This window comes from Camelina sativa, chromosome 15, assembly GCF_000633955.1.
Source record: "Camelina sativa cultivar DH55 chromosome 15, Cs, whole genome shotgun sequence".
NCBI classification, from domain to species: domain Eukaryota; kingdom Viridiplantae; phylum Streptophyta; class Magnoliopsida; order Brassicales; family Brassicaceae; genus Camelina; species Camelina sativa.
Window position 1 is genome coordinate 5,229,033 of NC_025699.1, and position 16,073 is coordinate 5,245,105.

General features: G+C 37.5%; 5 protein-coding genes, 1 long non-coding RNA gene and 1 pseudogene across 6 annotated transcripts; 2 read left to right on the forward strand and 5 right to left on the reverse strand.

Annotated features, from left to right (window-relative positions):
- Window positions 254-3,125, reverse strand: LOC104745425 (delta(12)-fatty-acid desaturase-like). Its single transcript, XM_010466660.2, has 2 exons — window positions 2,890-3,125; window positions 254-1,603 (listed from the first exon to the last, which is right to left on the reverse strand). The coding sequence occupies exon 2, from the start codon at window positions 1,597-1,599 to the stop codon at window positions 442-444; it is 1,158 nt and encodes a 385-aa protein (XP_010464962.1). The 5' UTR covers window positions 1,600-1,603; window positions 2,890-3,125; the 3' UTR covers window positions 254-441.
- LOC104745427 (zinc finger CCCH domain-containing protein 36) lies at window positions 4,717-7,150 on the reverse strand. Its single transcript, XM_010466661.2, has 3 exons — window positions 6,888-7,150; window positions 6,192-6,255; window positions 4,717-5,625 (listed from the first exon to the last, which is right to left on the reverse strand). Exons 1-3 carry the CDS (start codon window positions 6,964-6,966, stop codon window positions 5,031-5,033), a joined length of 738 nt encoding a protein of 245 aa, XP_010464963.1. The 5' UTR covers window positions 6,967-7,150; the 3' UTR covers window positions 4,717-5,030.
- On the reverse strand, window positions 7,597-9,266 carry LOC104748147 (nucleolar GTP-binding protein 1-like). Its single transcript, XM_010469830.2, has 2 exons — window positions 7,724-9,266; window positions 7,597-7,641 (listed from the first exon to the last, which is right to left on the reverse strand). Exons 1-2 carry the CDS (start codon window positions 9,263-9,265, stop codon window positions 7,597-7,599), a joined length of 1,587 nt encoding a protein of 528 aa, XP_010468132.1. The 5' UTR covers window position 9,266.
- LOC104745434 lies at window positions 9,655-11,094 on the forward strand. The gene is made up of 4 exons (XR_002035549.1): window positions 9,655-9,889; window positions 10,087-10,232; window positions 10,504-10,570; window positions 10,673-11,094. It is a non-coding gene; the product is annotated as an uncharacterized LOC104745434 (long non-coding RNA).
- LOC104745433 (protein EMSY-LIKE 1-like) lies at window positions 10,523-13,609 on the reverse strand. Its single transcript, XM_010466667.1, has 10 exons — window positions 13,305-13,609; window positions 12,688-12,839; window positions 12,492-12,601; window positions 12,271-12,388; window positions 11,975-12,148; window positions 11,765-11,833; window positions 11,415-11,666; window positions 11,273-11,341; window positions 11,136-11,199; window positions 10,523-10,860 (listed from the first exon to the last, which is right to left on the reverse strand). Exons 2-10 carry the CDS (start codon window positions 12,772-12,774, stop codon window positions 10,814-10,816), a joined length of 990 nt encoding a protein of 329 aa, XP_010464969.1. The 5' UTR covers window positions 12,775-12,839; window positions 13,305-13,609; the 3' UTR covers window positions 10,523-10,813.
- On the reverse strand, window positions 13,955-15,375 carry LOC104745432 (annotated as a pseudogene).
- On the forward strand, window positions 15,533-16,062 carry LOC104748148 (uncharacterized protein At4g04775-like). Its single transcript, XM_010469831.1, has 2 exons — window positions 15,533-15,706; window positions 15,787-16,062. Exons 1-2 carry the CDS (start codon window positions 15,533-15,535, stop codon window positions 16,060-16,062), a joined length of 450 nt encoding a protein of 149 aa, XP_010468133.1.

Below are 16,073 nucleotides of genomic sequence, written 5' to 3' on the forward strand. Positions count from 1 at the left end.
ATGCATCAAACAAACAGACAAAAACATCGAACCTAATTTAGAGAGAGCAATTGTTATGTTTATTTTGTTAAAGAAACATTCGTGTAACCCTCTTACAGTTGATAGGTCTTAAACAGAAGTCGATTATTTAAGTCAGGATTCACTACGTGCATCATAGTTAAGTTAACACTTTTGAAGATACCGAAAGGAAGATAGTTTTAGTAGAGTTTTACTGTCCGAAGGTCACATTTCTACGATCCCAGCAAAACAGCGATGAGAAGAACAATACAGACACAAAACATTTAAACACTAACTTCCCACATCACATAATTTGCCAAAATGTCATAACACAACAAAATGGACATTGAAATTATTGAAACAAAACATAACTTCTTAAACAAAAGAGAACCAGACTAGAGAAAGTTCGACAATTTCTTCAGTGTTCTTTCACCATCATCATCCTCATAACTTATTGTTGTACCAGTACACACCTTTCTTGTCACCTTCTCTGTCCGGTTCTACATAGATACACTCCTTTGCCTCCCTATACATCGCCACATACCACGGTGTTCCGTCGAACTGGTAGTAGTCACCGAGTATTGGCTTTATCGCCTTTGTAGCTTCCATCGCATTATAATGTGGCATTGTCGAGAACAGATGATGAGCCACATGTGTGTCCGTGATGTTGTGGAACACCTTGTTCAAGATTCCATAGTCTCTGTCTACGGTAGCCAAAGCTCCCCTAAGCCAATCCCACTCGGATGAATCGTAGTGAGGCAACGCAGGATGAGTGTGCTGCAAGTAAGTGATCAAGACGAGGAACGCGTTCACTATCAGAAGCGGTACTCCGTAGAGGCAGATCATCGAGGCCATTCCTTGTGCAGCAACGTAACGGTAAAGCCCAAAACAGACTGCTAGGATACCGGCATCAGAGAGATATATCTGGAGGCGTTCGCGGTCGTTGTAGATGGGAGCGTTGGGGAAGAAATGGCAAGCGAACCCATCGTATGGTCTGCCCGAGACGTTAAAGGCCAAGTACAAGGGCCACCCGAGGACAAACTGGACGGTTAACATCATGATGCGTCCAGGAGGGTTGTTGAGGTATTTGCCATACCACTTGATAGCTGATTTCTGCTTTGGGACAAATACTTCATCTCTTTCGAGAGATCCTGTGTTGGAATGGTGACGACGATGACTGTACTTCCAGGAGAAGTAAGGGACGAGAAGGAAGGAATGGAAGATAAGACCAACTGTGTCATCAAGCCATTGGTAGTCGCTGAATGCGTGGTGACCGCATTCGTGAGCTATGACCCAGACACCGGTTAGGACACAGCCTTGACAGGCCCAGTAGAGAGGCCAAGCCAAGTAAGAGAGAGGCTGAGGGAGGAGAGAGAAGTAATTGGTGGCGACGTAGTAGAAGCAGGAGGCAACAATGATGTCAGTGATAAGGTAGGAGAAAGAGCGAGGGATAGAGCGTTTGAAACACTGCGGGGGGATTGCTTTCTTCAGTTCTCCAAGCGTGAACGGCGGTTTCTCGCAGGGCACACGCTTTATGGCATCGGTTTCAGATTTCTTGGAAGAAGAAGAAGAAGGAACTGGCATTCTTCCACCTGCACCCATGATTCTGCAAAAGAAACATAGAGCAAAGAAAAATCAAAAAGCTGAAACTCAAGAAAAGAATCTTTTGTTAATCACTAATTGACAAATTTTGCATGCACTAGAAAACGAGTGGTAATGATGAAATCAACAAACTAGTAATTATTATTGTTATTCAGAGATGAGGTTGTGAAAGGGATTGCCACAAAAGGAGAGAGCGTGGACCAAAAGGAATAAAAAGAGCAGAGAAGCGGCGTAAAGTAAGAAACCAAAGAAAGAAAAACCCATTGACGTTGAGAACACGACTACTACTACTAATAAGATTTCAATACGACAGGTCACAATCTCTTTATTGTGGTTATCATCAGCAGTTTCTTGTAATTAAATTCAATCAAGATCAAAAATTCTTTTATGAATACCAACAAGTAGACCCCCAGAAAAAAAAACAATAGAGAAAGTAAATGGATCAATCAAAATCAGAAATCCTCCTGAATAGCACCAAGTTGGCAAACAAGTCCAAAGGAAACAGTTTTTAAGTGATGTATAAACCACCGAAATTTGCCGACATCATATATCAGATATTTAAAACAGAACATAATATGTCTTTACGGTTACGGATCTATAATAATAAAATGTCATGCAACTCATTATTTGCATCTGAATCTACGCATCTGATCCTGAATTACCCTAATTCCAACTTTATTGTATAGTTTATGAGAATCATTCAGTGAAACTTATTTTGTCTGTTTAAAAAGTTATATCATCAATCCATAAGACCCGGTAGGCATAGGTCAAATCCATAAGAGATTTAACACGGCAATACAAAGCAAATTTTACACACAAATAAAAAAAAACTGAATATATTACGGATCTTTTTGAAAAAAAAACAGGACGTGAAACTGATAAGAGAATTTTATGGTGATTCTCACTATTCTACCAACCCAACAAAAATAATAAAAAAAATATCTAAAGAGAATGGGTCAAAGCAGCACTTCATTTTTGACAAATAAAAAATCATAGTATAACAACATATCGTTTTCATGGATGACCCAAGGCACTAGTAATCATTATTATGAATAAGAACTCATTGTAACAACAACATCAGATTTCTCAACTAAAGAAAAAACAGAGCATCGAGACCAGATCTAAGGTTGAATGCAAGACATATAAGCCAGATCTATATCATCAAATCGGTTCTAAAAAAAAAAAGAATCGAAAATGAGATAGTGCGGGAGAAAGAAAAAAAAAATAAAAACAAAGAACAGATCAGACGAGACGTAAATGAATCGGAATATGAAATGAGAAAGGACGGACCTGGAGCTGACGTAGGGGGTTGGGAGATTTGACTCAACGATGGTTCGTTAATAACGATGAAGAAGAAGAAACCCCCTACGAGGAAGAAGCTCCTCCGCAGATAAGAACCTCTCTCTCTCTCTCTCTCTCTCTCTCTCTCTCTCTCTCTCTCTCTCTCTCTCTTTTTTTGTTGTTTAAGGAATTGGTGTATGTGGTGGCTTCTCCTTCTCTCTCTCTCTCTTTCAGGTCAGATATGCGAATGGGGAGAGACAAGGGGCTTTAAATGGGAAAGCCCTTTGGGTCGAAGGTAAAGAGAGATGTGATGAATGACACTGACACCTTTCTCTTTCTCTCTCTCTCCATTGTACATACTGGGCCCCCCCCCCTCTCTTTTCTTTCCTCTCCTTTTTTTATTTTATTTCTCCTTATTTAACAAAATATCTCCTTTTTACAGCAAACTTAACCATATTTACAGGGTTAATCAAAATCTAGTGAAAACAAGATACAGTAAAAATTAATTTTTTTTAATATGACGTTCTAAAATACTTTATAGTAGCTCCACATATAAATTTATACCTATTAAAATTTTATTGAAACTTTAACTAATTTCTGAAATTTATGTCGACTACTAGATTAAAAAAAAAATTTGTTATTTAAGATGTTTATAACAACTATTTCAGATGACAAAAAAAAAAATGATGTTTATAGCAACTAAAATAGAGAATCATAAAAAAATAAAAAAAATAAAAGAATCGTAAGTGATGGGAACCAACCAACACATATAGACATGGCAAATCTTTCACCATTTTAACTTAACCTATTTACACTACTCTAACACCACTTAATTGGATGGACCATTTTCATATTTATGTTTCTCTATTTTAATTTTTTTTGTTTCTTTCTTTGCTAGCAGACGATATAAATTTGGTTAAAAAATTCTTCTTTTTTCTTTTTCTTCTTGAGGCTATGAAAATTCGTTAATATTTTAAAGTCGATTATATATATAAAAGAAAATATAATTCTAAAAATATATGATGTCTTAAAAATGAGGAAACGTCCTTGGCGACTTATTAGAAGTTACAAGTCGTAAGCTAATAATAATGGTGGCGGGAAAAGGGCTAAAAGTGGAAAAAGAGAGTTTTTACGTTTGGCTTCTTCTGTCATGTGAATATTTTTACATTAAAAAACAAAAAACATAAAATATCTACAGACATAGCTTTGTGGTGGACTGGTGGTCACGTGGATACCCAAACGTGATGTACTCTTTTTGTAGATTCGTGCGGATTTTTTTTTTCCTTTCTTTTTTAATGCTTTCAGTTGTACTCAATTTTCTATATTAACTAAATTAGGCCTATATAATAATCAAATTAGGTGGCGGACGAAAAAAACTAGTAGGCGATGACAAGTTATGCAATTAAAATAGTAACGTGTATTTTGATTAAATAAGTCATTTGCTTTTTTTTTTTCTAAGCATTACCGCTTATAACGACACTCCTTAATTTCAACATATTTTTTAAGTCTCATCACCAAACATTATTTTGTTTTCTTTCTTCAACTTTACTGTTTCTATCAGTGCCGGATTTTTAAGACCATCTTAAACAAGAAGCACTTAAAAGAATACATGTGTTGTGTGTACTTGTTCTGTTGACAAAAGAAAAAAAAACAGCATGTGCCGTGTTATTTCGTTCTATTACTCGACCTACTTTGTACTATAACAAGTGTTAATTTTGTTCTTATTAGTGTTGCTAATTGATGTTCAAAATGGTTTTCATATTAAGCAACTACTAATTACCCAAAAAATCAACATATTCAGAAAACCATATGAAATTTATATAAGACTCTCACATATGACATAACAGAGAAAACAAGAATATGAATAAAAAGGCGTCATACAATCCTAACCAATGTTTCTAAGTCTTGTCAATCACTCTCTCCAAGCCTCCCCCCATCTCAATTCAAACTCGTATCATTTTAACCAACAAAACTAATCTCTAAAAAACACCAAATAGAAAGATAAAAAAAAAAAAACTTACAATGATCATCAAACTAACATTGTATTCTCATCACCAACAAAAACAGAGTAGGTGAAGATGATATCAGATATCACCACCACGAAAGAAGAGACTTGTTTTGCCAGCAAATTCTCTAACGCAAGCAACACCCTAGGCGATCCCTGACCTGCGTAGCTCTGCTTCACCGTGAGCAAAGTGACATCTATCACCAAATGTACAGCTTCCTTTAGAGAATCTCTCACAGATCTTTGTCTTGAAGTTGCTCCCTGGATGTGGTTTCCCTTCTGAACCCATGCCGCCACCGCCACCTCCACCACCAGGTGGTTTCTTAGCTGCTGAATTAAGTCTCCCAATCAACTCTCTTACCATTGCACTCGCTTCGTTTATCTGCTCAAATGATCCTTCAAGCTCAATGTTCTTCAGGTTCGGATCTCTCTCATGATCTTGAATTGATAACTTTGCCCCCGTCTGACGACATATCTGCTTTGAACTGACTCCACCTTTTCCAATGATTGCACCGGCTAAAGAGGCATCAACACTGATTTTGGCTGTTGCTGAGGCACCAAAGCTAGAGACATGGCCAGGCCCAGAATCTCCTCTCCCTGAGAATCGCCCTCCACCACCCATGTTTCTGGGAGCTTGAGACATGGGTGGTCCCATATTTGTCAACTGCGATACAGCATTGTATCCTCCGGGAACATAATGCAAGAAATGGCAATTCTCTCCAAAAGGACAGCCAGAAGTGCTGCAATAGAAGCATAATACATCAGAGATTTAACCAATGTGAATACAATAGCACAAGAACAAACCATTGAGACACAGAAGAAATGGCATATTGATCGAGATATTAACAGCAATGTTCATTGCTATGAAAGATTAAAAATATCATTCCAGCTTTGCTTAACGATGATAGACATGTTCAACAGTCATGCAAGAACCTTACCTGACCATAAATGACTATATTATTATAAACCCAAAATAACTAATACCCTAACACCAAACATAAGAACATAACACCTTTCTCAACAACAGTCACAGCTCAAACAAAAGACAAGTATTGGTTGATTTTATATCTTATAATCACCAGTTGAGCTACTAAATGTTGCTCAAATTATATAATCCAGATACGCTTATCTGTGTGTAGTAGTAGCCATGACATTTTCATATAGTAACTTGTTTTTAACTTGTTTACGTACCTGTATAACAACTAACCAATTCATTAGCATACGTTATTACTTGCTAATTTCGGGATCAGACTAGCAGGTAGATAACAATTCGAAGATTGATTCATTAAGTAAAAAGGATTATAACCTGAAAAATTTTGTGCATGGCTTCGATTTGCTTCCTAAACCAGTTGATGAATATGGTTCCATCTCTGTTCCAAACATTAAGTGTTTTCCTTTAGTTAAAAACTTATCTGAAGGTTCAATATATAGCTTTAGAATCCAATATAACATTCATCTATATGAAGGCCTCAAATTCAAAAAGATGTATAATTTTTAGAATGTTTTCATGATTAACTAACCCAAACTGGACACAAAAAACACTTGACACAGGACAAGGTTTATTCAAACAAGCAAACCCAAGTCTTTGACATGGATTATATATGAAGAGGGATTAAACTAAAAAGAAAATAAAAATTCAGGAAACAGTGACTTTTAGTAAAAGCTGATACATTGAATACATGATAAGATTCAGATTTACTTCAGATATTTTTTAAAAAGGCCAGAACTTTTCGCAGTAATCTCGCTAATTAACCAGATAAGTGATCAAGCAGAACACGAAATCACCAGAAAAAGCACGAAATTTTTTTGACTCCTAGTAAATCTCATAACTAGGTATTAAAAAACCCTACTTTTTTTATCAAGAACTAAAGATCTCGAATTTGAACTTTTATCAGAGTCAGTAAACCAATAAGTACTAAAAAAAGATTGGGTATAAAACTAAAGAGAGAATTCAAGTAGTTAAAGAGTAAAAGGAAGTAAGAAAAAAGTGAAAAGAACTAACCTTGCTTAGACTTCTTGAATCCGCCGCCATTGGAGTTGAATGAGCCAGTTTCAGGCCGTCCTCTCTTACGAACATCCATGTTTAAAGAACAGATCCGAATCCAAAGCAGAAATCGATAACCCTTGAGTCTAGAAAGAAGAGCGAATCGGAGAAGACAAATCGAAATCGGATTAGGGAAAAAAAAAAGTATGAGAGAGAGAATAAACGAGAAAATTAATAAACCTAACCCTAAGGTAGTTGTCGTCGAGAAAAGAGGAAAAGATGAGATTTTACTTTTTTTTTTTTTTTTCCTTTCTTAATAACTCTTCCCGGTTTTTTTTATTGGAAAACTAAACCGAAGTGGTCCAATGCATAAAATAAAATGCAAACCGAAATGTCCCTAAATTAAACCGGAGTATTTTTGACAACATGACGTCATGTTTTCCTAATTTGATCAACAAAATGAACCTTGTATCGACCGGCCCAGTAAATTCGGCCCACAAGACACATTCGACAAGTGTATAATGAATTTTGCCTGCTACCAATTTTAAGTTTAGAAAGAAGTGCACCATACAATTTCATATATCAATCATAGGGTAAGATGATCTTTATGAAACATTTGGGATTTGTGGAAGCACTTGATTAATGGTTTGATTGGTTTTCTTTTTTAATCCGCAAGTAATGGAAGAGACAAAAATAAAACAAAATCCAATAGGAGAAATTCAAAAGCTTAAAGCTGAGAGACATTCTTGAATGATGACTCCATAAGTATTCCCTACAAGAACCAAAAAAAGTAAGGCTACTAATACCCGTAATGGTTGAATCTTGCCAAAGGCAAAAACAACTACTACTAATACCCATAAGGGTTGAATCTTGCCATAGGCAACAAGTTGGACGTCCTTGTGCTCTTCCTTAAAATGTTCCTTGGCTTTCACAAAATCATCTTTTTTATCCTCATGAGCCTTCTTGATTCCTTCCGCAGGTTCCAACGAGTCAGAAACATTATGACCATTATCAAGATCAGTTTGAGGTTGAGGAATTATGTCGTCTTTGCTTTCTTGACCAGCCAAGATGTATTTGTCCTTGTGCTCTTCACTAATATATTCCTTGGCCATCTCAAAATCATCTTTTTCATCTTCATGAGCCTTCTTGATTCCTTCTTCAGGTTCCAACTCCGCAAGCCTAGACGAAACATCTGAATCCACCAACAAGTCATCAGAAACATTATGACCATCATCAAGATCAGTTTGAGGTTGGTGAATAATGTCGTCTTTCCCTTCTTGACTAGCCAATATGTATTTGTTCCTCAAACCCTCAGCTTTGTCCTGAGCTATGCAACTCAAACTTTCTTTTCCATCTAACAGCATCTCGCACGCAGCATTCTTCACAAACATCACACCCTCTTCCGTCGTCAGATTACTAATCTTCAAACCGACTTCTTCTTCTTCATAATCTCCCATTCCACTAGTAATCTCTTCAATAAGTTCCAAATCTTGTTCAGAAACTTGCATCAAATCAGTCTCATCGCAGACAACTACCAATGGTTTATTCAGAAACAGAGACTTTAAGCTATGTAAAAGAGCAGCCTGGTGTGGAATGCTGTAACCACATGAACCTGAAACATCCATAAAGAACAAAACAAGAGCAGATGAAAGATGACGAGCCAATGTGGCGATAACAGTAGAGTCTCCGAACGTAGGCGTATTCAAAAAACCAGGTGCATCAATCACTTGGTACGTCAAATCCTTATATTCAGTATGACCAACAACAACATTCACTGACTTTGTAATGGTGTAATCATGATCACTAGCTCCGGTGTTGTTGATGATGACTCCGTTCATAAAACAAGCCTTGTCCACATTGTCAGGGTACCCACAAACCAAGAGAGTAGGAGTGCTTAAGTCAATAGAAGGAAGCCTTGCCATGCGTTGTCTGATCTGCTCTAGATAAGCCAAAGCAGGAGTGATTTCGTTGATGACATCAAACATTTGTCCAACAGCACTCGCTTTAAGTGCTTTGCACTGCTTCAAAGATTCAACAAACTCAAGCTGCGTAACGTAATCAATAGAGATATTAGTAATCATGTGTTTAGCAGTATTAACCTGACCTAGAGACAACTCGTACTCATCTCTATCAAAACTGGAACGAAGAAGGTCGATGTAGAAAGGGTTGATCTCATCGAAGGTAGGAAACTCGTCTATGATGGTCGAGAGCTTATCACAAAAAGTGAGTTCTGTCTTCTTAACCTTGCGTGTGTAGAATTGACGGTGATGGTTGATGTTGAAATCCTTAAGTAGAACTTTTGGAGTCAGACGATGAACATGAAGCAAGGTGACATCAACGAACTCGTTTCCGATGGGAACAACCTTAATGTTCTTGAAATCATCATACTGCACCATCGTTTTTTTACATAGAGGAAGACATCTAATAAGAAGAAGAAGCTTTTTTTGCTTATGACTTAGAGGAGTCGGGAAGGGCAAACGATAGAGGATTAGGCCAAATCTATAACAAAATATATTTCTAACCTTCCAAATTTTTTAAATAAATTTTTTTAATAAAATTTGACGGATTTGTCAAGGAAAAAAAATTTGTAAAGTACAAAAGACAAAAAATAACATGGTGAATATTTTAATTGTCATAGTACTACATAATTTTCATATATTAAAGATTTATAAAAAAAAAGTTAGATTATCAAATTAGTTAATTTTGTTTTCTAAAAACGATTTAAAATAAAAATAAAATAAAAATTAGCGTGGAGAAAAAAAGGAAGGGAAACAAAAGAGGTCAAGGAATCTCTACGTTGCTTCTTCTATTCTATTATTTTGACGGGAATTAATAGCAAATTCTCTCTTCCTCTTTCTTCTTCTTCTTCTTCTTCTTCCTTTCTCGACTTTGTACGAATTAATAGCAAATTCGCATCATCAATCTCCGATCATCTTCCTTCCGTTCATCTGCTTTCCATGGTCTTCTCCCCGATTCTGCGTTTTTCTCTGATGAAAATCTATTGAAACTCCGATCTCCAGGTATTATTATAAAATCCCCTTTCGTGAGCTAGCTATCATCTTTGTTTGTTTGTTTGTTTCTATCGCTTTTTTGGTTTAGATTTTACATATTTTTCTGCTCTCTATTAGCTTTTAGATTTCGATTGCTGCTGTTTTTGAGGTATCATTGTCAAGTAGAGGATATGAAATTATGCCTTCAAAATCTCAAGGTCCCCTAGTTCGTTTCTCGTAGGGATTATTACGACGAAATCGCACCAAGCTGATGATGTAGAAGAATCTCATAGTCTCAGGGATTCGATTCAGTGTAAAATCAACCATCCTAGATCGGAAATGAATTGAATCGGCTGCAAATAGCAACGGTTGGGTAAGTCTTTGCTGTGTTAGCTCTCTCATCTTAAAGCCTGCTGCTATGATCTATGAATGCATCATCTGACTAGATAATTTAGCTACTAAGGCTCTGCTTCCATGAGAAACTCAGGTCACATTTGATATTGTGCATTGTAATATGAATGTTAAGAGTCAAGGCTGCTGCTGCTACTTTCATCATTCATCATTTCATCTCACCTGCATTTGAAGGCAAATTTCATTGTTGATAACATACACAAAAGAACTTATGTTATGCATTGTCATGCCAGGTCTAGTTATATCTCTTGGGAGGTAAACTCAGGAACATTTACATGGTCAAATCATAGTCTGTCACAGGTTACACTCTCTAAAACAAATACTTGTGCTTACAACCAAAATCCTACGCTCCAATCCCTAACAATTTTAATCCTTCATACATTTTACTGACAACAAATTTAGAGGAAGAAGTCTCCCTTCCATCTTCTTACGAAGCAACCTCTTCAGCATTTCTTCGTCTGCTGACTGAGCGAGCACAAATGTTTCTTCTTTAACTCCTGATGACCACCATATCCTGAGTAAAACAGCCAGACAGCTTTTCTCTCATCCATGTTGCATTGGATGATCATGCGAATATGGTGGGTCTCCATCTGATCATTTACAATCAGTATACCAGATCAAATCAGAAGATGCATACAATCAAGGTTTGAGAAGAAGACCCTTATTTAAACCCTTTTAATGTTTTTACATGTCACAAAACTATTAAAGCTTGTGTGTGTTATATTAACCAACCCTCTTATTATTTCTAGAATTAAAGTTGTAATGATTCTTGATATTATTATCATCAGACCACAAGAATTTAATGGTGAATAAACTATTATTCTGAGGTTGCAAACGAAATGTAGCATGCTTTTGTTATGATTACCAATTTCGCCATCAGAAGTATCAGCAAGCCTTGCAATGGCAGCAATGAGTGCCTGTTCATGTTCCTGCATCACAAACTTGTCATATTATTCTCTGATCACAACATTATACCACTCACAATAGGTATTAATCTCAAACCTTGAGCATTTTCTTGGCCTTATCGAGCTCGAGCGGATCAGGGTGCGTAGTATCGAAAACTCTCTCCACCTAAAACAAAACTTTGATGTTAGAAACAGCCACTGCGCGTAACGGGCACACAAAACAGATAAAACAAACTTACCTCCTTCACAAGCGAGTCCGTGTTGAACAATTCAATATCTTCAGAGGAAGTTCTCCGACCACCACCACCATTCTGTTGTGCTGGTGGTGGTACAAGTTCTCTTCTTGGTTGATGAATTCTCGGTCCTCTCCCTCTACCAACATGGATTTGGCTTTGGCTTCTTCGGTTACCACGGAATGATCCACTTCCATGTCCAATGTTTAAAGCTACTCCACTATCCTCCCCATCCCACCTTATATCTTCCGGTGGTATCTTCAAGATCATCACCATGTTCAGACACCAAATCGTTTACCAAAACAGATGTAGCCACATGCAAAGATCTATTAAGACAATCTTCATGTAACGCTTACCTCCTTGAGATCAACCCATTCCCATGTTTCATTAACTGCGTGTATATCATACACCAAAGCATGCCGACCCTGTTAAGAAATAAAACAAGTGAATATATATTGCACAACCCATAAACAATCACAGACTTTTACAAAAATCGGCAGCCACAACAAACCAATCTATCTACCCAATTAATTAGCAGTCTACACTCTGTGACCAAAAAATAGTACCTCATCTGCGTTATACTGTGTTATAATCGCTTCATAGAAGTGGTTATCCTCAGGCCACTTTGTCCACACTTTTCTTCCGATCAGAGCTTCAGCAGATTCATTTCCTGATACTCCACCGGATACCACACGACTATTGAATGACCTATTTCCAGCCGCACCAATTGATGGATGATACTGCATGCATATCACACAGATAATTGGTCAATAAAATAATATAAAACAACACAACGAGATAAACAGAAGAAAGCACAAAAGAACCATAAATAAGGCAAATACTGCTAGAACATAAGTCTTACAGATGGGAATGTTTTCTGTTTCTTTCGGGAAGCTGAGAAAGTAGGACTAGGAAGAACATTAAAAGGCTGAATAGTTGAATGTCTAGGATTCTGGCTTCCGCCTCCCTGTCTCCAATCTCTGGTACAATTCCATGATAAAACATATATTTAAATCAACAATATTGATAATACATTAATGTTTTGTTTTTTGCTGGTTCAAGAATGCAAATAAACAATCTGACCTTATCCTGTGGATAGTATCATCCTTATCGACCCTACTCAGAAGCTCTCGATGCTCGTCATCAGATACTCTCAGTTCTTTACGCAGTTCAGTTATCAAGCTTTCTTTTTCCTAAATTTCAGAATCGATAGATTTAGCCATGAGACTGACAGAACACATAACAAACGAATCAATGCAAAGGAGGAAGAGAGTAGTACCCAAGAAATTGCATCAGACTGCGCTTTAAATGCCCGTAAAACAGCTGTATATGCTTCCTGCTCAAGTTGATGAATTTGTATCTCCATATCGCTATGTAGTTTAGTTACAAAGAACTCCCATCCAAACGAAAGCTATCCCTTTTAAAGCTTTACTGTCATGTGGAAAACAGTTGCTATCAGTAATTTACAGAGCTAGGATGTTTGAAAGAATGGTGCCACTACTTATCAAAATGCTCGCAGGACTCATAATCAAACTAGATTACCATCCCCAAGATGCTGAGACAGATACATACTTATTTCTATAGAAACTAAGGACAGCCACAGCTAATTGAAGCAGTAAAAACAATAAAACACAATTTCCCCTAATTCAATAAAATCAAGAAAGCTGAATACTTTATTCGAAACCCTAAATCCTAACCTCGATTAACCATTCCCTAAACCCTCTCTAAAACTTCCGAGCCTAAAACTAGCCTCAACGATGTTGAAATTTTTAGACAAGACACTGAACGGAGATATATATCAATAAGTAGATGAGCTAACACAAGGTTCGACATGGAACGCCTAAATCCCTAATTGCTCCGAACAAGATTCACAAGGGGCAGAAACGTTATACATACCTCTGTTTTCAGATTTTTTGAAGAAAACCCCACACGAGGGTTTATCTCGTCGACAGATTCAGATACGGAACCCTAAAAAAGCTCGAATTGACCCGCGAAAAGAGCAATGAAAGGATTAAAGGGTTCGACGTGCGTTCGATGAAACGAAGAATTGAGGAAATTGAAAGAATTTGACACACAAAAAAAAACAAACTTTTTGTTTCCCTCTCGAGAGAAACGATCTTTTTGAAAGAGGAAAGGGCACAAACAGAGGAGAGAGCTACGTCGAGATTTCTCCGGGACTCGGATTGGGGATGGCGTCGGAATCGCCGAACAGTCGTTTTAAAGAGAAAACGATTCGTTTTGGTATTAAATCTATAATAGGCCCACTAAGAATACTGACCCGGCCCATGTAGCCTAATATGTCTATATTATTTTTTTTCCCTGTCCAACAAAAAAGTTTATTACCAGTCTTATTCTTCTTCCTACATAAACACAAAACACAATCCCACCACACACACATGACACATCTATCATCTATGATCTATCTAGTATATGTATCTAAAGACTAGGTTGCTTGAAGTCTTCAGTTTTGTTCGTTTTGCATTGTTGTTGGCCGTTGAGAGTTGAGACCAGTGGTAAGCGACCAATATACGTTGTTGAACCATATATATATTAAGAGATTACTTTTTGAATATCTCAACAACATTCATTCTTACTTCTTAACATTAACTTGGTAGGCGGTGATAATTATTAGCACAAAATTATTAGCACAGAACAACATAGATTAAACACTTCACCCGCCGTTAAACCAAATCAACAAGCCTTAATAAGTGGAATCCCACAGAGACAGAGGTTATGAGAGAAGGCAGATGGTTCACTGGTCTGAAGGAATCCGCCACGTGGGATTTTACCGCAGAGACGATTGTAGCTCACGTTGAAACGCTCTAGACGTAGGTTAGTCAGCTGCTGAGGATCTTCCCAAAGATTCGGTTTTGGCTCAGATCCAACGTAAGTATGCTCTTAGCGAACTTAACCTTTGAGAGATCAAACTGAAACATGTTTCTCGACAGATCCACTTGTACTGTTGTTTTGTTCCGTCCGAAGAACATCGAACCATCTCCTACGAAACTGTTTCCCGACAGAAACACTGAGTTGAAGTCGTGTTTTGACAACGACTCCGGTATTTTTCCTGCAGTAATAAACCGGGATCTATAAATTCACCTTAATCTAGTTACTTAGTCCGGAAAGTATAATTAAATTATCTTTAAATTCCAATATAACATCTTTAAAGATGTATTAAAGAGATTAAAAATGATGGTTTTACATTTACCTGAGAGCCTGTTATTAGACAACTCGAGTCCAGGGACGTTGCCAACAAAAGAACCGAAAGAGTCTGGTATAGAACCGGTTAGCTTATTATCGTTGACGTGAATGGCTTCGAGCTTCGGCATCTGGGAAAGCGAACCGGGAATTGGACCGGTCAATTGGTTCTCGGAAAGGCCCAAGTAGGTGAGGTTCTTGAGGTCGCTGATGTTATCAGGAATCGGACCAGAGAAATTGCTGTACTTCAAGAAGAGGATGTCAAGGCTCTTGAGCTTGGTGATGGCTGGTGGGATGTTTCCGGAGAATTGTTTGGATGAAAGGGTGAGGTAAGTGACACGACCGTAAGTGCATTCGACGCCGCTCCAGCCGGTACAGCAATCGGTTTGGGGATTCCAGGATGAGAGGAGAGGATGGTTGTTCAGTGATTTCTTGATCTCAAGTAGAGCGTTTTTGTCATTTGGGGTGCAGCTGTAAGAAGATGGGAGAGAGATGGAGAGGATGGAGAAGAAGATAGAGAGATGAACAATGAGAAGCTTCATTGTGATGATGATTTGATATGTGGTTACTTTGAGCATTTAAACCGACGTACTATTTCCCCCTCGGAACTATCGTATCTTGCCAGATCCCCATCGATCTTTGATCTCGTACCAGTTTCCCTTCGAACTTATAATCTCCGTTTATTTCCCCCCGAATTCATACTTCTACGCCTATTTCCCCACCGAACCACAATTACACGGTTTTGGTACAAAACCCGATAGAAACCCATGTTAAACCGGTGTGAAACCAATTTAGAATCCGGGTAAAATATACAACCCGACCCGACTTCTGCTTCTTCTATTTTAAAACGAAAATCCCCAAATTGAAACTAAGAACCCTAAAAATCGAAATTGAATAAGAAATCTCTCTCTATTTCTCTCAAAATCATGAGCAATATTTCTGGATCTTCGAGCTGTTCGACAAATGTTCGCGAAAGAGGAAGAGTTGTTGGTGTACCTAAGAGATGTTGGTGTGGAGAAGCAATTGTGGCCAAAACTTCCAAATCCGACCATAACCCAAATCGACGATACCTTCGGTGTGTGTATGCAGCTGGAAATAAGGTAATGACAATCACGTTTATGGTCTAGCTTATTATTAGATCGGTTCTAAATGATAACCAAATCAATTGTATATGGTGTAGCTTATGAATGATAGTCACGTTTTCAAATGGGTCGATGATGCTTTGTTGGATGAGGTGGAGACAATGAAAGAGTTCATATCAGAGACAATGAAGGAGAAGAAGATGCAAATGGAGCTGCAAATGGAACTTGAGAAGAAGATGGTAATGGAGGTTGAGAAAGAGATATTTGAGAGGATTGAAGATGTTAAAGATGAATTCAAATCAAGGATGAATAGGATGATAATTGTTTTGGTATTTGGTTGTATGATCATGATCGGTCTAGTTAAGCTAATATGATGATAATTGTT